Below are 19,215 nucleotides of genomic sequence, written 5' to 3' on the forward strand. Positions count from 1 at the left end.
TGGACTCTACATGTCCCAACCCAAACTTGCCACCTGACCCTAATACCTGCTCCTCCTGGGCTCTCCTCCATGGTTCTCCTACCTCTGCATAAGCCAGAAGCCGAGGAGCTAGAAGGCTCCCAACGGGAGGGGACACCTGAGCCCTGGCAGAGAAGAAAGGTTCTCCAGGGCTTCCAGGCCAAGCACACAGCGTGGACAGAGGCCCAGAGGTGGGAGCCTGGCTCATTGAGACAGCAAGTGAGTAGTTCTGTGAGGCTGGAGGGAGGAAGCAGACGAGGCCAGGGGGACCAAGGAGTCTGGACTATGACGGCAATGCCCCTTCAGATGTCCCCGTCCTAATCCCCAGACCCTGTGAATATGTCACCTTACATGGCAGAGGGAACTTTGCAGAGGTGATCAAGTTAAGGATCTCAAGACAGAGAGATAAACCTGGATTATCCGAGTAGGCCCAATGTAATCCCAAGGGTCCCTACAAGAGGGAGGCCGAAGGGTCAGAGTCAGAGAAGATGTGAGGACGGAAGCTGAGGTCGGAGGGATGCAGTTTGAAGATGGCGGAAGGGGCCACGAGCCAAGAATGCCGGAGGCCTCTGGAAGGTGGAGAAAGCAAGGAAACGGATTCTCCCCTAAAGCCTCAGAAGGAGGCCTGCTGACACCTCAGTTTCAGCTCTGGAAGACTCATTTCGGATTTCTGACCTCCAGAACCAAGATAAAATAAATGTGGGTTATTTTAAGCCACTCAAGTTTGGGGTGACTTGTTACAGCAGCAATAGGAAACTCATACCAACGGGTTCTGAGCAGGGGAGGGGCCTGTCAGGTGCATGTTTTAGGCGGGTCACCCAGGGCCGGTGAGGAAGGCGGAGGCTGGCAACACATCTCCTCCTCCCTCCGTTCTCCCTTCTGACTCTGCACCCCTGCTGCCTCCGTCTGGAGGATTTTCCCTGGCCACCTCCTCCTACCTGAATCCTGCCTGTACTCAGCCTTCTTTCCATGCTGGACTACCTGAAAGTCCAGCCTGCTGACCGCCAGCCTTGGCACGTGCACCTGCCCTCCTGCTGGGGCACCGCTCACTGGGGATAAGGTGTTCCTCGGCCCCGGCCCGAGCCCCTGACCACAGTGCAGGTGTCTGGAGGGCAAAGGCTGGCTGGACACCCCTCAGAGGCCCCTGCGGGCGGGCGAAGAGCTGGATGCATGGCAGGGCACAGTGGCTCCAGTGGAATGAAGAGAAGAATGCGCCTGGGACCAGCTTGGACCTGGGTGGGGCTCACACCCACGAGTTTAGGTTTGGATATTGAGTCTGTTTCAGATTAGAATGCTCTTTTGAGTAAATAAAAGTGATAAGAGCAAACTGGTCAACAGGCCTGGCACAGGCAGGTTCCTGATTGATTTCTAAGGCTAGTTAGACATCGTGGCCCCCAAGCAAGATGGAGCAGCCGAGCTGTCAGGATTCAGTCCTGCTTTGGTGCCTGGGTCTTGAGAATGAATGAGCCAGGTGGAGAAAAGCCCCTCCCTCTGGGAGACAGCCCTGGGGGGGAGGGGGTGCTGTCCGGTGAATGGATGACAGGATGGGGCCCCTCGGCCAGGGCTGTGCTCCAGTCAAGGCCCTCACCTGCTCAGTGCCTCAGCTGTTGCTGGGGCTGAAAGGAGGCAGGGAGGGCCAGCAAGAGGTTGGGCTCATTATTATTAGCCACCTGAAGCCCAGCTGAGTCCCCTCCCAGCAGCATCTGCGGCCAAGCCTCTTCCAGGAGGGGCCTTTAACGGCATGCCCATCCATGCCCCGAGGGAACGTAGGGTTTGAGATGGTGTCCTGTGCTCCCGGGCAAGGGTAGGGGCCTGGAGTGGATTGAATGGTGGCCCCCCCCAAAAGACGTCCTCAGGAAGCTGTGAATGTAACCTTATTTGGAGAAAGGGTCTTTGCAGATGTAATTAAGTTAAGGATCTGGAGATGGGAACATGCTGGGTTATGCTGGGCCCTAAATCCAATGACAAGTGTCCTTATAAGAGACAGAAGAGGAGACACGGGAGAAGACAGAGGCAGAGACTGGAGTGATGCCAGGAGCACCTGGAGGCACCAGCAGCTGGAAGAGGCAGGAAGGATCCTCCCCTAGAGCCCTGCAGACACCCTGATTTTGGACTTCCGCCTCCAGAACTGTGAGAGAATACTTTTCTCTGGTCTGAAGCCCCCCACCATGTGGCCATGTGCTGCAGCCGCCCCAGGACACTAACGCAGGGCGCTTCCTTCTTTGTCCAGCACACCCAATGAAAGAGTCTCGTTTCCTTTCCTTACGTCTGATGTTTAGTCCTCAAGTCAACTGGGCAAGGCGGCGTGAAGAATTCCGAAGGGCAGAATTTAACCCTCTGGCCACCCTGCAGCTCCCGGATCACCCCCAACGGGGCAGTGTGTGGCTCCCACCCAGGGGCAAAACTGAGAACTCCTCTTCCCAGAGGGGGAAAAAAACCCCAAAGGGGCGTGCAGAGAAGGCGCCCCCTTTTATATTGCTGGCCCAATGCTGGATCCCAGAGTTCTGGGGTCCCTGGTAGGAGCCAGCTGGAGCCAGGGCCTCGGCACTGCAGCAACCAGAGCGACTGATTCCATATGGGACCGGGTCTCCCCCTGGCCCAACCCTCACACGCCCCTGACAGTTAGGAAACAGGCCTCCAGGGTCTGTCCATGTCTCCTCCTCATCACAGCCAACCCCTCCCCATCTCCCCACTCCAGGGAGCCCTTTCTGAGTTCCTAACTGTGCCTGGCTTCCTCCCACCACACGGATTTGGCACCTGGTGCCCCTCCACCTGGACCACTGTCCTCCCACCTGACCCCTGCATCCAGCTAACCCCATTCCCTCTTCAGAGGCCTCAGGGGAGCATCCAGTCCCTCTCCTTGGATTGGCATCCCCTGTCACAACTCTCCCATCACCAACTCAGCATCCCTTCTTTGGGGAGGCCATCCACCCCGCAATGGGCCAGCATCCTTTGTCACAATCTGTCCCGGTGCAGCACCTGGCATATAGTAGGACTCCATTTTTGCAAGTGGCTGTGTGAGGACCCCCCTAATCAGGAATGGTGCCGGCTCTGGGTCCCGCCTGCAACCCCTCGTGCTGCCCAGCAAATCCTGGACACCTGGGGTAGGGGTGCCCAGAAAGGCCTGACGCCCTCACCTGGCAGCTCCTTCTCCGCACTGGTCACAGGCCGCGCCCCGTCCTGCCTGCTCATTCTGCCCTTGTACAGGATCCCGTCCACTCCCAGGATGTCCACCTCAGCCTGTTGGACGGCCCGGGCCCGGGTCAGGGGTGTCCTCGGGCCTCTCCAGTGCTCACGAGGCCCCGCAGACAGAGCACAGCCTCCCCCAGGCCGCCAGACTCACTGTGTCATAGTCCAACACCTCGGGGTCCCCATAGGGGTAGAGCGTTGACAAGTTATATGACTTGAACTTGAGCTTGGTGTCGTTTCCGGGGCCATCACCCCAGTCCTGCTGGGAGGCCAGTGAGTCCAGGCTCCCTTTTTGGTCTCCAAGGTCCTGGAGCTGCTGCAGCCACTGCTGTTCCCTGGGGCAGAGCAAGGGGGTCAGCAGCCACCTGGGGACCCCTCCGCCCCAGAGGAGCCTCAGGAGGGGCCCAGGCCTGACCAGTAGCGAGGGAAGACTGGAATTTCTTCCAGCCTGAGTTTGGGTGTCGCAGCCGGGCAGGCCTGGGGCCTGGTGGGTGGATACAGACAGGCACAGTTGGGGCAGAGGGAAAAATGGAGGCCTATGTTCCCCCAGACCCCAGCCACCCCTGGAACCCTGGTCTGGCCTGCCAAGCGCATGTTCTTAACCTCTCCATCTCAAGGAGGAGTCAGGCAGGGGAAGGTGGGGTGTCTGGCACAGGTCCCCATGTCCCTCCCCTTCGTGTGGCTGTTGTTACCCCACCTGGCCAGATGTACCCACAGGCCCGGGTGTGGGAAGCACCCAAGAAGCCGTGAGATGTCAGGAGATTGAGGGGTGGAGCTAGGACCCAGGGAGCCATCTGGGTGCAGTGCAAACCTGCAGGTTTAGGCACCAGCTCTGCGCTTACTAGCTGTGACCTCAGGCAGGTCACTTAAGCTCTCTGAGCCTCGGTTTCTTCAACTGTGAAATGGGATGATAATAGAATAGACCTCAAAAGGAAGGTGTAAGGATTCAACGAGGTCAGGTGTGTCCAAGCGCCCAGCGCAGTGCCTGCCAGGCCACAGCAAGCCTCGCTGAGGACCACGGTCAGTACTCACCTCCTCCGGGGGGACGGGACTACCAATCCGAGCTCGCAGTGGGTTGTGAGGTGTAAATGAGAAACCCTCCCCCAGCGGTTCTTGGCTGATAATAGATGCCCAATAAATAGATCTGTTCCTCTCGCCATGATCATCTCATGTGCCCGTCTGCTGCCCCAGACACCTCCCAGAACATCTCCCCTGCAGAAGGCTGGCAATGCCCTGGGACAGTCTTTGGATCCTGGGACTGGGGGATATGTCTCTGCAGGGCTCCCAGGCTCCTGAGTGGCCTCCGTGGGGCAGCCCCCGGCCTGCTCACCTCATCTGCTGCCGCTGCAGGCACTCGTAGCTGGTGGCGCTGGCGGGTCGCAGCCGTGACAGCAGGTGGGCTTTGCGGATGGTGATGAGTTGTCTGTTGGAGGACAAGAGCTAAGAGGGAGGTGCAGTGCCAGCAGAGGGCCCCAGGCTCCCACCTCCTCCAGGAAGCCCACCCTCAAACACAGCCTTTTCTCCAGAAACGTCCACAGCACAGGGATCCAGTGCAAGGGCTCTGGGGGGGGGTCCCGATAATCTTCATAAGTCATAAAGAACAACTGTTCTGGGCCGGCCCCGTGGCTTAGCAGTTAAGTGCGCACGCTCCGCTGCTGGCGGCCCGGGTTCGGATCCCGGGCGCGCACCGACCATGCTGAGGCTGCGTCCCACATACAGCAACTAGAAGGATGTGCAACTATGACATACAACTATCTACTGGGGCTTTGGGGGGAAAATTTAAAAAAAAAATTAAAAAAAAAAAAAAAGAACAACTGTTCTGATTCTATAACCAGAATAGGTAAATCCTAGAAACAGAACACAGATTGGTGGCTGCCAGGGGCTGGGGGAGGGGGAACGGGAGTGACTGCTAATGGGCAGGGGTTTCCTTCTGGGGTGATGGGAGTGTTCTGGCGCTAGACAGAGGTGGTGGCTGTACAACATTGCCAACGCACTGGACGCCACGGAACTGTCCGCTTTAAAATGGTTAATTTAGGTTATGTGTATTTTACCTCAGTAAAAAAATAAAAATAAAGTAAAACATCAGCCTTCTGAGGAGCTGGAACTGTTCTGCATCTTGATCTGAGTGGTGGGCACAAAGGTGTGCAGATGCGTAAAAACTCATCAAGCTGTGCAATAAACGTTTATACACTTTACCGTACGTATTTAAGCCACAATAAATTTTTTTTTGATAATTTTATTTATTTATTTTTCCCCCAAAGCCCCAGTAGATAGTTGTATGTCATAGCTGCACATCCTTCTAGTTGCTGTATGTGGGACGCGGCCCCAGCATGGCCGGAGAAGCGGTGTGTCAGTGCGCGTCCAGGATCCGAACCCAGGCCGCCAGCAGCGGAGCGCGCGCACCCAACCGCTAAGCCACGGGGCCGGCCCGAAGCCACAATAAAATTTTAAAGTAATACATATCGTCAGCATTTTAGAAAGTATAGAAAAGCAAAAATAAACAAAAAAAGCACTGTAACCACGTCACAAATATTTTGATATGTGTCCTTCCAGTATTTTTCCATGTTTATGTATTTTTTTTTAACAAAAATAGGATCATAACACACATCCTACTTGATTTTCTTATTTAAGTTATTGCAACCATATTCCCAGGTCATTAAATATTCTTCCAAGACTGTGCCATCCAATTTGGCAGCCACTGGTCACATGTGGCTACTTAAATTTATGTTTAAATTAACTAAATTTAAATAACATTTAAAATTCAGTTTCTCAGTTGCATTAGCTATATTTCAAGTGCTAGATAGCCATATGTGGCCAGTGGCTACTGCACTGGACAGCACAGCTGTAGACCATTTCCACCTGAGAGGTTCTATTGTATGGTGTTCGTCTACAGCATGACTTACACTGACTGATGTGAATGTACTTTGCGTGTGACTCATTTACCACCTCACATTGTTTCCTTTCTTCTTCTTCTTAATATTATAAATAATGCTGCAACTAGATATCTGCGGTTTGAAAGGAAAATTCTGGATAGATAGCTCCAAAGCCTCCTCCATGAACATGGACCAGCGTGGGGTGGCAAGCTTCACCAGTCACCAGGGCCAGGCTAGCCCTGCAGAGGCCGTGGGCTCTGTAAGATCCCAACTCTTAAACCATATTAGAGTGTTGTTTCCACTCCTAGGTTTGTACCCAAGAAAACTGAAAACAGGTGTTCAAACAAATATATGTACACGCATGTTCATAGCAGCACTATTCACAATAGCCAAAAGGTGGAAACAACCCAAATGTCCTTCAACAGATAAATGGATAAACAATTGTAGTCTGTCCATACAATGGGATATTATTCAGCCATAAAATGGAATGAAGCACTGACACGTGCTGCAATGTGGATGAACCCTGAAAACATGATACTCAGTAAAAGAAGCCAACACAAAAGACCACATATTATAGGATTCCATTTCTATGAAATGTCCAGAACAGGCAAATGCATAGAGACAGTGGATGAGTGGTTTTGGAGGCTGGGGGGAGGGGGCAATGGGACTGACTGCTTAGTGGGACTGGGGTTTCCCTTTGGGGAGATGAAAAGGTTTTGGAATTAGAAGATAGTTGCACACCATTGTGAGTGTACTAAATGCCACTGAATTGTTCACTTTAAAATGGTTAATTTTAGGTTATGTGAATTTCACCACAATAAATAAATAAAAGCATTAGACTATAAAAATACGTGCAAGGAAGTCTCACAAAGTTCTGCTTTTCCCCACAGTTTCTTTCCATCCTTTTTCTTTTGGAGTTGATCTCGTCCCTGGGCACCAGACAGGGCTGGGGAAGGAAGCCATGCCAGCCCCCCCGCCCGGAACGGGAGGCAAATGAAATGATGTGTACACAACGATGTATACGGATGTGCATATAAATGACGTATCTAGAACCCCGCAGGTGCGTAGTGTTGGGGGCGTGGGGGGCGCGGGATCCAGAAGGGAGAGGCGGGCGCCCCCTGGCGACGGTACTCACGGGCCGGTCATCATCTCCACGGGCCGGTCGCAGGAGATGCATTTCACCCGCTCAAACAGTTTCCTGGAAGACACCCAGCTGCGTCAGCCTCCGCACCAGCCAGTCCCTGCGGGGCCGCCCCTGCCCCGGGCAGCGCTTGGTAGAGGCTGTAGGTCCGTCTGTGTCTCAGAGCCAGGACTTCCCCACCTGCCCTACTCCCGCTGGCCTGGCCCGGCTCAGCTCTGCGCCGCTGGCCCCTGCTGACCCCATCTGCCGCCGCGTGGGGCAGAGGCAGAGAATAGAAGTGTGTGGAGTTTTCTCCCACCCCAAACACGTGGAGGTCTTTAAAACCAGGGGCGTTCTGGAAAGCTACTCTTCACAGTGGCCATTTGGGGGCATGAGGGGTGATCTGAGGACAGGAGCCCCCCAGGAACTTTGAGCCCCTCTGCCTGGGGCTCTGTCTGCATGGGGTGTGGGGGCTGGCTTTGGTCCCAAATATGCACAGGCTCCCCGTGTGGCCTTGCATGGCCCCTTCCCTCTCTAAGCCTGGGTTTCCTCATTTGTGGCAAAAGGGCTTTGGAGCAGATGTGCTCCTGGAGCCCCTCTGCCAGCCAAGTCCAGAGCTGCCCGCTTCTGAGCCCCTGGTGCTCTCAGCCTCATCCCCACACCCCCCCCAACCTGAGCTGGGAAGCCCCCCTCCCCCAGGTCCACAGGTCTGGAATCCCTCCTCCCAGAATCCGCTGGGATACCCATCTTGTCTCCTCTCTGGAGAGAGGGTCTCCCCAGCCTCTGGGAGCTGCACCTCTACCCAGGAGGGGCTCACTTCCTAAAGCCGGCAGCACTGTCAGGGTCATATCTGAGGCCTTCGATTAGCAGCTTCCTGACTGCTTTCCAGACCTCATTCACATCTTTCTTCAGATCATCCAGATCACTGTGAACCAGCTGCAAACAGCCAAAGGGAAGAAAAGAGTGTTTAGTCAGTTCACACTCTGCCTCGCTCCAGAAAAGGATTTGCAACAACCTGCAAAGTTACATAGGCTGTAACAAAATTAAACTAAAACAGTGAGTTGGTGAAGGAAAGGGAAAACGACAAAGCTTGGGTTAAGGTTTGTATCCCCAGTGCATGTTATTGCTAGAGGGGACCTGCAAAGTGAGCTTCCCAGCAGCCAAGGCAAAGAAACATTGTCAGTGACTGCCTCCAGAAGATAAAACCAACCCTACTGCTCAACTGCAGGCCTGCAGGCCCGAGAAACATTTCTCCCAGTGCTCCCCAGACACCTGACATTCACGCATTCAACACATTTATTGAGTGTAAAGTATACATTCAATGGTTTTTAGTATATTCACAGAGTTGTGCAACCATCACCACAATTAATTTTAGAACACTTTCATCACCGCAAAAGAAACGTCATACCCATTAGCAGTCACCCCTCATTTCTCCCCAAACCCCCAGGTGTAGACAACTACTAATCTACTTTCTGTCTCCATGGATTTGCCTATTCTGGACATTTCATAGAAATGGAATCACACAATCTGTGGCCTTCTGTGTGTGGCTTCCTTCACTCAGCATAATGTTTCCAAGGTTCATCCACGTTGTAGCACATGTCAGTGCTCCATTACTTTTTATGGCTGAAGAATATTCTACTGTATGGTTGGACCACATTTTGTTCATCCATTCATCTGTCGATGGACATTTGCAGTGTTTCTACTTTTTGGCTATAAAAAATGCTGTCATGAACATTTGTGTGCAAGTTTTTGCGTAGACCTATTTTCATTTTTCTCGGGTATATACCTAGGAGTGGAAGTGCTGGGTCTTATGGCAACTCCATGTCTAACTTTTTGAGAAACTACCAGACTGTTTTCCACAGTGGGAGTTTTTAATTTTTAAAGTGTTCCTTCCAGTGATCTTTAAACACCATTCTCCACTAAAAGGAACCAAGACTCCACAGAGAAATGGCTGATTCAGATCTGAGGAAGGGAATGTTAAAGATGAGCCTGGGACATCTTGTCATTTAAGGAAGCGAGACAGCTGTCTGACACAGAGGGTCTAGTCAGAGGGCTCAGAAGCCAGCTCATAGGCCAAAGATGAGACCATGTGAGCAACAAAAGAAATAGTAACTTGATTGAACAAACTGAATATATAAAAATCCATGATGCATATGACACTCATGAAATCAAAAAATAAAAATAGAAACCTTTGGGCCGGCCCCGTGGCTTAGTGGTTAAGTGCGCGGGCTCCGCTGCTGGCAGCCGGGGTTCGGATCCCGGGCGCGCACCAACGCACCGCTTCTCCGGCCATGCTGAGGCCGCGTCCCACATACAGCAACTAGAAGGATGTGCAGCTATGACATACAACTATCTACTGGGGCTTTGGAGAAATAAATAAATAAATAAAATTATAAAAAAAAAATAGAAACCTTCATTTGCCATCATGTATTAGAGGTGGCTATTGCACTATCTTACCCTGAAAACTGGTAATTAAAGGAAATAATTCATCATTGCTCCTGTCTTTCCTGCAAGAACCATATTTCAGGGTAATCAGCTGAAGTTGATGAGGGAAAGCTCTTCTTTACAAATTTCAAGCTGATAAATGTAGAAGCAATGCTAGAATTAGAAAAATCACCATTTTGCAACCATTAATGAAATAACTGGTTCACGCAACAATCCTCAATATATGAGGAAACTACTAGGAGAATGGCTAATGAAGCAATGGACATTCCTAGGGTGCCGAAGTCACCCCCAAATTACTTGCTGCTTATAAAGGGAGAATATCCTTTATGCTAGTGGTATCAGGCCAGCACCCCTGGGGCCCCAATGAATCTTTGCTTCACAAGTGAAGGGACCACCCGCCAGCATGAACCAATGCCACAGGAAGTGCACGGCATCCAAAGAAGATTCTTGTACCCAACTTTCTTTTTTTTTTGCTGAGGAAGACTGGCCCTGGGCTAACATCTGTGCCCATCTTCCTCTACTTTATATGGGACGCTGCCACAGCATGGCTTAACAAGTCGTGCGTCAGTGCGCGCCTGGGATACGAACCAGCAAACCCCAGGCCGCCGCAGCGGAGTGCGCGCACTTAACTGCTTGCACCACTGGGCCGGCCCCATCTTGTACCCAACTTTCTATTTTGAAAACTTTTTTTTTTTTCTGAGGAGATCAGCCCTGTGCTAACATCCGCCAATCCTCCTCTTTTTTTGCTGAGGAAGACGGCCCTGGGCTAACATCTGTGCCCATCTTCCTCCACTTTATATGGGACGTCGCCACAGCATGGCTTGCCAAGCAGTGCGTCGGTGCGCGCCCGGGATCCGAACCAGCGAACCCCGGGCTGCCGCAGCGGAGCACGCGCACTTAACCGCTTGCGCCACCGGGCCGGCCCCTATTTTGAAAACTTTTAAACCTACAGATAAGTTGCAATAATAGTCCAAAGGACACTCATGTATCCACTTAAATTCATCAATTTTTAACATTTTGTCATGTTTTCTTTATCTATACATTTGTGTGTGGATTTGTTTTCTGAACCATTTGAGAGTTAACTGCAGATATCATGATATATCACCCTTACAAAAAGTTAAACACAGAATTACCATATGACTCAGTAATTCCATTCCTGGAATGGAATTCTACCTGAAAGAACTGAAAACAGGTGTCCAAACAGAAACTCGTAAATGAATGTTCACAGCAGCACTATTCACAACAGTCGAAAGGTGGAAACAACACAAGTATCCATCAACAGACGAATGAATAAACAAAATGTGCTCTATCCATTTGATGGAATATGATTCAGCCATAAAAAGGAATGAAGCACTGATTCATGCTACAACATGGATGAACCTTGAAGCATTATGATAAGTGAAAGAAGCCAGTTACAAAAGGTCACACACTGTATGACTCATTCACATGAAATGTCCAGCATAGGCAAATCCATAGAGACAGAAAGTAGACTGGTGGTTGCCAGGGGCTGCGGGGGAGGGAAGAATGGTGAGTGGAGTGACTGCTCAATGGGTACAGGGTTTCCTTTTGGGGTGATGGAAGTGTCTTAGAACTAGATAGAGGTGGTGCTTGCACAACATTGTGAATGTACTGAATGCCACGGAATTAGTCACTTTAAAATGGTTAATGGCTAATTTTACGGTGTATGAATTTTACCACAATTAAAAATATAGAAAGAGGGGCCATGCCGGTGGTGCAAGAGGTTAAGTGCGTGTGCTCCGCTTCGGCAGCCCGGGGTTCACAGGTTCGGATCCCAGGCGCACACCGACGCACCGCTTGCAAGCCATGCTGTGGCGGCGTCCCATATAAAGTGGAGGAAGATGAGCACAGATGTCAGCCCAGGGCCAATCCTCCTCAGCAAAAAGAGGAGGATTGGCAGATGCTAGCTCAGGGCTAGTCCTCCTCACACACAAAAAAATATATAGAAAGAAAAGAAAAGCAATGAGTACAGGATCACTTAAAACAACAAAAAAAATTTATTTTTATTTATTATTTTTTTTTGTGAGGAAGATCAGCCCTGAACTAACATCCATGCTGAATCCTCCTCATTTTTTTTTTGCTGAGGAAGGCCAGCTCTGAGCTAACATCTATTGCCAATCCTCCTCCTTTTTTTTTTCCCCCCAAAGCCCCAGTAGATAGCTGTATGTCATAGTTGCACATCCTTCTAGTTGCTGTATGTGGGACGTGGCCTCAGCATGGCCAGAGAAGCGGTGTGTCGGTGCACGCCTGGGATCTGAACCCGGGCCGCCAGTAGCGGAGCGCGCACTCAACCGCTAAGCCATGGGGCTGGCCCACAACAACAAAAATTTAAAAAGCTTCTATTAGAAAAACTTCAAACACATAGAGAAATGAAAAGATTAGAATTATTAACCCCCATATATCCACCATCGAGATTTAATCATTAACGTGTGGCCATATCTGCCATATTTTTTTGATGGAATATTTTTTAAAAAGTTACAGAAATCATGACATTTCACTCATAAATATTTTAGTAATCATGAGGACGTTTTCTTACATAACCACAACACTGTTATCACACAACACAATGAACAGTGACTTCCATCTAATTCAGCCCATTTTTAGAGCTGGTGCAAGCGAACCAGGATACAAGTAAAATCTCCTCATGTGTTACATTTGGATGTTTCGTCTCTTGAGATTCTTAATCTAGAACAGTCTCTCTGTCCCCATTTTTTTTCTGTGTGTGAGGAAGATTAGCCCTGAGGTAACATCTGTTGCCAATCCTCCTCTTTTTGCTGAGGAAGATTGGCCCTGGGCTAACATCCGTGCCCGTCTTCCTCCACCTTATATGGGATGCTGCCACAGCACGGCTTGATAAGCAGTGCATCAGTCTGAGCCTGGGATCTCAACCTGCAAACTCCGGGCCATGGAAGCAGAGTGCGTGAACTTAACCACTACACCACTGGGCCGGCCCCTGTCCCCACTTTTGTCACTGAATTATTGAAGGAAAAGAGATCAGTTGCTCTGTAGATAGCTGTAATTTTGCATTGATTTGTGCGGTTTTTACGACTAATATGTCACCATGAGAAACATGTCCCATATCTGTTTTGCTCATCATTATATCCCCAGTGACCAGCATCGTAGGTGCCCAACACATGGTTGATGAATGAATAAATCCTCATTTCACAGAAGAGAAAACTGAGGCTCCGAGAGGTTATCTAACTGGGGGCATGCTGCTGCTCATGGTGGAGCTGGGCTCAAACCCAGAGCTGCCTGATTCTAAACCCAAGCTCTTCTGGCCACACCAGCCACCCCAGCCGCAGGAACCACACAGCACTGTCATTGTTGGTCTGCCTGTTCCTGTCTCTCTACTGGACAGTACAAATTGAGGCAGGGGCTATGTGGGCCGGCCCCGTGGCTTAGCGGTTAAGCGCGCACGCTCCGCTGCTGGCGGCCCGGGTTCGGATCCCGGGCGCACACCGACGCACCGCTTCTCCAGCCATGCTGAGGCCACGTCCCATATACAGCAACTAGAAGGATGTGCAGCTATGACATACAACTATCTGCTGGGGCTTTGGGGGAAAAAAAAAAAGGGCAGGGGCTATGACTCCTTGTCAACATTTCCCCAGGGTCTGGCTCATCACAGGTGGTTCGTAAATGATGAATGAATAAATGAATGACCAGCAGACCCCACCCCACCCCACCATGTCCCTTAGCTTGCCCAGACAGGAGAGTTATGGTAGTCAGCCTCCAAGATGCTCCCCAACTATACCTCTTGGTATTCACAGCCTTGTGTAGTCTCCTCTCACACTGAATAGGGGTGATCTATGTAAGCAGGTCATTACAGAAGATATTACAGAAATAATGGAGTGTGGCTTCTGTGGCTAAGTCATAGAAGACATTGCGGCTTCTGTCTTGCTCCCTTGGATCACTTGCTCTGGGGAAGTAAGTTGCCATGCTCTGAGGCCACTCAAGCAGCCCTAAGGAGGAGTCCACGTGATGAAGAAGTGAGGAGTCTTGCCCACAGCCATGTGAGAGTGCCATCTTGGAAGTGGATCCTCCAGCCCCACTCAAGCCTTCAGATGACTTCAGCCCCAGATGACATCTTGACTGCAACCTCATGGGAGACCCTGAACCACCCAGCTAAACTGCTCCCAAATTTTTGACCCTCAGAAATTGTTGTTTTAAGCAGCTAAATTTTGGGGTAATTTGTTATGCAAAAAGTGATAACTAATACAAGGTACTCACTTTGGTGCTCAGGTCCTTTCTCAGCTGCTCTAGAACCTTCTTCCAGTCATCCTCGTGGGTCACAACCTTGAGTAACATGCCCTGAATCATCTCATTCAGCTCCAGTGCCATCGTTTCCAGGTCAACCCGGCTTGCCTTGCCTGCCAGGGTGCTCCTGTCGGCTTTCTAGAGAGAGAGGGGACTCAGGGAGGCAATGCTGCTGGGGTGGGAGCGGGAGGAAGCTGGAGGAGATCACTTTGGTCAATTTTTTGTAGTTTGGGACCCTGGTCATCTAGCCTTGCCTTAAATTCAACCTTGGGGTCTATATTGGCTCCAACACAACCATCAGATCTAAGCCGAGGTTTTCCTGTGATGGAGAAGTTCGTGCATGACTTTTAAGTTTACATAACAAATTGTCACTAATCCTGAGTCACTGAAAATAGGAGTTGATGAAACAACTTTTGACAAGCTTCTCCAGCCTTTCTATATGAATAAAGGTGAAAGGAAACTCTGGAAGTTTCTCTGCCTGGTTTTTTCTTGGCTGCATGATTCCATTTCCCTGGGAGAGCTGGGGCTCAGGACAGGGGAGAAGGAAGGGGAGAGGAATCTCTGCTCACTCACCTCTTTCAACTCCTGCTCCATCACACTTTTGTCTGCCTTATGCATTTCTAGGTTTTTTATTTGAGCACGGATAATCTAAGAATAAAAGCAAAGGGCACGTCAGCCATCTTCGGAAGCCCTGAGGATAATGTCTATCTCCCACGTCCACCCTTGCCATGCTCTAGGAAGGGACAATGGGGCCAAGTGGATAGCAGGTAGGGTGGGCACATTGGAAGGCTTGGGCTCCAGGGCTCTAGGAGCCCAGATCAGAAGGGAAGGAACGTGAGACTTGGGACAAGCTGTCCCCTTAGAGGTGGCATCATAGGAACTTTGCTGCACAGTGGGGCAGACCTGAGTAAGGAAAGCACAAACCAATGCTGACGCTTTGGCTCCCTAGATGTTTAAGGCAAGTTCATCTCTTCTGATCTACACTGGCGTCCCAGCAAGAAATGCAGTCTATTCATCAACCAAGCACTTACATGACACACACTGTGCCCCCGTGTCAGGGGAAAACCCTATTTCCCATCCCCATGACTTCACGAAGAACCAACTCCTTCCATCAATTGTGCCTTCCCTCCACTTACTGGACCCTCCCTATGACGGCAGCAGCAGCAGCTAACCTGCTTCAGAAGAGCCTCACAACCACTGGGCCACGTCCCCAGAAGGTGGAGTCACTTTTCCTCCAAAGCTGGAAACAGGCTTCTACTTCTCCCTTTATTATCTTGTCTCTCTCTCACCCTTATGAAGAGGATCCCAGCTTTTAGCTGGCATCTGGCCACCCAGAATCATGACTACATTTCACAACCTCTCTCATAGCTTGGTGTGACCACTGGGGTGTAAATGGAAGTAGGTGTCCTCTTCACTACTGGTTTGAATGCAGAGTTAATGACTGGAGTGCCAGCAGCCATCTTGAGGTGACCTTGTGAATGGAAGTCACACACCATGGAGTTCTATACCTCTGGACCAACCATTACTGAGTTTCCTGAACACGAAAGAGAAATACACTTCTACCTTGTTTAAGTCAGTTGTTTGGTTTTATGTGATTTGAAGTTGAACCTAACTGTAATTAATGCAAAGCTCCATCACAGCTACCTTGCCCCCAGGTGGGTCCCAAGGTCTAGAATGGGAGGTGGAGGTATGGAAGGAAGCTCCTGCTTTGACCTCGAGTCAGGCTGCTTCCTCCAACCCCACATTAGCAGGGAGCTCTGACCTTTTGGAGTCATCAGGCCCACCGTTAATACTTGGATCCCCACTTGGCCCTTTCTAGTTAAAATCTAGAAATAAAGAGGAGTGATTAGCGAGGACTTTCTAACTTCCACTGCCAGGGTCACCTGTGCACTGGGTTTAGTGTCTTCCCCAAAATTCATGCCCTCCCAGAGCCTGTAAACATGCCTTATTTGGAAATAGGGTCTTTGCTGATGTAATTAGTTAAGTTAAACGAGGTCATAGTGGATTAGGGTGGTCCTAAATCCAACAAATGGTGTCCTTATAAAGAGGCCCTGTGAAGACACAGACACACACACACAGAAGAGGCCATGTGGCAACAGAGGCAGAGGCTGGAATGATGCATCTTGTGAAAGAATACATGTCTATTGTTTTAAGCCACCCCGTTTGTGTCATTTGTCACAGCAGCCACAGGAAACTGATGCACCCCGTAAGTGGCAGAATCGGAATTCAAACCCAGGCCTGTCTCACCCAAAGCCCGTGCTCTGAACCACAACACCAGGCCACCTCCCAGCCGGGTCAAGTCGGCTGGTTTCTTTGCCTGGATCTGTTTCCTCCTCTTTCAAATGGCATTAATCCTACTCCTTTCCCAAAGATGTCAAGAAGCCTAGAAATGGGATCTATAACCTTCCTGGCAGAGTTAGCATTCGATACACATTAGCTATCTTATCAGTCTTCTGCACGAGCCAGAGCCCTGACTATAACAGTTTGTTCCAAGAGTGGTTTTGGAATGCATCCTCGGGCTTATAAAAGATAGCTGTAGTCAGTACAGTATGATGTGGATAAAAAAATCAAGTCATTTGCATAAAAATAATTGATTCTGATAAAAATAATTTCAGTGAGTTAAGAATGAAAGTGGATAAACTAGGGGAAAAAAAAGACCACTTGTGCACTTGCAAAGGGCAAATAATGTTTTCCATAGAGAGGATCAAGAAGAGTTCTGTCCTCGCTCACTTTCCTGGGGGGTTCTTGGTGGGAAGCACTCTGAGAGAAGCCCTCTAAGGGGATGGAAATGCTTCCACCTTGACTGGGTGGTGGTGACGTGGGTGTATAAACAGGCAAAAATTAATCAAGCTCTTATACTTAAGACTTGGGCATTTTACTACTCGCTAATTATACTCCGATTAAAAACCAACAAATACCACCACGCCCCCCAACACAGAAGGGCCTGGACAGTGTCTGTCTTGTTGAGTGCCTATCGCTGGGTCAGAAGGGTGCCTGGTGCAGAGCAGAGGCTCAGTAACACCGGCCGAATGACTCAGTGAACAATGAGGACTTCTTGCCCCACCTGGTACGTTTATAACCTTTGCTCGTGGACATCCAGGTAAAGCAGTAGGGCGGCCTTTCTTCTCTGTTCCAGATGTTGCGGCACAACCGTGGCAGACATGGCTGCACTCCCTCATTTCTCTACTGGCAGGGCTCGACGGGGTTGCTGATCTCTTGCAGTATATTCGTTTAAGAAACATTTAACGAAATGTGTCGTATACAAAGCCCCGTTCCAGGTCCTTTCAGGGTGAACTTTTATAAGCAACTCATTCATGTTGGCCCGAGGGGCAGGAAGGCAGTCGGGACAAAGGCTGACTTGCTCCTTGCTACGTTTGCACTGTTTGGTCGGCCTCGTCCTCTTGAGATTCTCTCAACCAGCAACTGCTACCTGGAGGCAGATACTGTGACCCTTCCTCCCCGTGCAGGGCGGGGCATGATGCCGGGCACACGTCAGACATGCTGAATGAATTGGCTCCGGTCTCCTTCGAGGAAGGGCCCCAGTACGTCCCTAGCACACGGCAACTTGGCCTCTCTGAAGAGCAGTGACTAACCGAGGGCACAGAGTCCAGGAGCCGACGCAGCTCCGGATCTTGGTACTCACTGAGGTCTGAGCTGTAACCCTGCACCCTGCAGCCACACACGGCCTGGAGCCCACCCCCGCCTTAGGCTGGGAATTGGTTCCCCTTTTAGGAGTTCTTTACAGGTCCAAGTTGCCCTGTGTGTGTCCCAGCCTGATTACTCTGCGTGATGATGTTGGAAGGGGGAGCTATGCCCTCCTCTCTCACCCCCTACATCCTAAGCCATCCCACCAACAGCCCCCTGACATGGAATGAGAAGCCTGAGTGGAAACCACCTCGGGTGGTCCTGTTTGGGATTTTGTCTCTGTATGCTCTGGGGGAATGTCATCTCCTCCCACTGGGAATGACCTTGATCCATTCTCGAAAGGTTGGGGACACCGCCGGGAAAAGGCACAGACTAGACTGGTCCTGAGGACCCATCAGGCCAGGGTCATCATGCCAGCCCAGTGAGGCAGGACCCTTCAGGCCCCTCAGGGAGAAGGTGGCTGGTTGGGTGAGCCCCTGGTAGGGGCTTGGTTTCCGTCTTCACATTCCTCCTGTCAGCAACTCCACTGTTCCCAAAGGGCCCTGGGGCACTGAAAACTTGGAAATGAGCTGGTTTAGGGCAAATGTAATAGTTGGCGCAAGAAATCCTCTTATTCATTCATTGATTCATTCAGCACATTCCGAGCCTTCACTCTGCGCCAGGTACCCTTCTAGGGGTGGGTGACCCAGCAGTTGACAAGGTGGACCCCGTCCAAGCCCTCTTGTTGCTGTGTGTGTGGGGGGGGGGATGGCAGGATTTGGTTGTTTTTAATTGAAGTGTAATTTACACACAGTGAAGTGTTCTTGGTTCCCTCCGCCTTCAGTGCATCTGTGAAGCCTTTGGGGAGAGTGTGAATGTCCCGATGAGAAATCCTCCCCTCAGCTGCCCATCCCGGGCTCACCCAGACCTCCGAACCTTTAACTCATTCAGGCGAATCTGGAGCTTTTCCACCACCTTGTCCAGCACGACGTAGTGATCCTTCATCGTCTCCATTTGGTGGCCCCAAATTCTCTCCAGCTCCTCCTCCTAAACGAGGGAGACACAGACCTCCAAGTCCTCTGCTTCCGAGCTTGCCATGGCCAGGAAGGGGCTTGAAGAGTGTACCAGACCAGTGTGTCTCCAACTTGCTGTCTCAACAGCCACCTAAGATACTCATTAGGGGAAACCAGGCAGACGCCCGCCCACTAGGACCTCTGCACCAGCCAGAGCAGACCCGCCTCCACAGGGCTGCAGCTGCCTTCTCCTTCCCCTCGTCCCCAGGCCTCCATTCAGCTACAGGACAAATGCTGCATGGGGAGGGCAGGAGCTCCCTCTGGTTCCAGGTCATGGAGTCTGCCATCAGCTTGCCTCAAGCCATCTTCTTCTCCGGAGCTGCCTGCCTGGGACACTGACCTTCATCCTGGATTCCTGGAGGTTGCCAATCTTTTCTTGCAATACGTCCACTGTCGTCCCAAGACGGGAAGAGGCTCCCATATTAGCTGAAAGCAAAGGAGGCAGCGGCTGTTGGGGGCAGTGATGGGGGGGAGTGCCTTGTCCAGAGCTCCCGCTTCTGTTAGAAGCTATCTAAGGTGGTGCTGTCCAGAAAGAGAGGCTGTGAGCTTGGGGGCCTTTGAAGTTACTTAAAATTTTCTAATAGTCACAATTTAAAAAAAT

At 50.7% G+C, this 19,215-nt stretch overlaps 1 protein-coding gene across 1 annotated transcript in view; it reads right to left on the reverse strand.

Annotated features, from left to right (window-relative positions):
* The window catches only part of C26H16orf96 (chromosome 26 C16orf96 homolog), a 37,643-nt gene that overhangs the window by 4,279 nt on the left and 14,149 nt on the right, over window positions 1–19,215 (reverse strand). Inside the window, exons 7-15 of the mRNA XM_058568882.1 lie at window positions 18,955–19,040; window positions 18,478–18,588; window positions 14,491–14,565; window positions 13,891–14,055; window positions 8,018–8,136; window positions 7,216–7,278; window positions 4,538–4,630; window positions 3,362–3,542; window positions 3,156–3,258 (exon numbers count right to left, since the gene is read on the reverse strand). Coding sequence (XP_058424865.1) covers window positions 3,156–3,258; window positions 3,362–3,542; window positions 4,538–4,630; window positions 7,216–7,278; window positions 8,018–8,136; window positions 13,891–14,055; window positions 14,491–14,565; window positions 18,478–18,588; window positions 18,955–19,040 — 996 coding nt within the window. The remainder of the gene's footprint in view (window positions 1–3,155; window positions 3,259–3,361; window positions 3,543–4,537; window positions 4,631–7,215; window positions 7,279–8,017; window positions 8,137–13,890; window positions 14,056–14,490; window positions 14,566–18,477; window positions 18,589–18,954; window positions 19,041–19,215) is intronic.

Source organism: Diceros bicornis, chromosome 26 (genome assembly GCF_020826845.1).
Source record: "Diceros bicornis minor isolate mBicDic1 chromosome 26, mDicBic1.mat.cur, whole genome shotgun sequence".
NCBI lineage: Eukaryota > Metazoa > Chordata > Mammalia > Perissodactyla > Rhinocerotidae > Diceros > Diceros bicornis.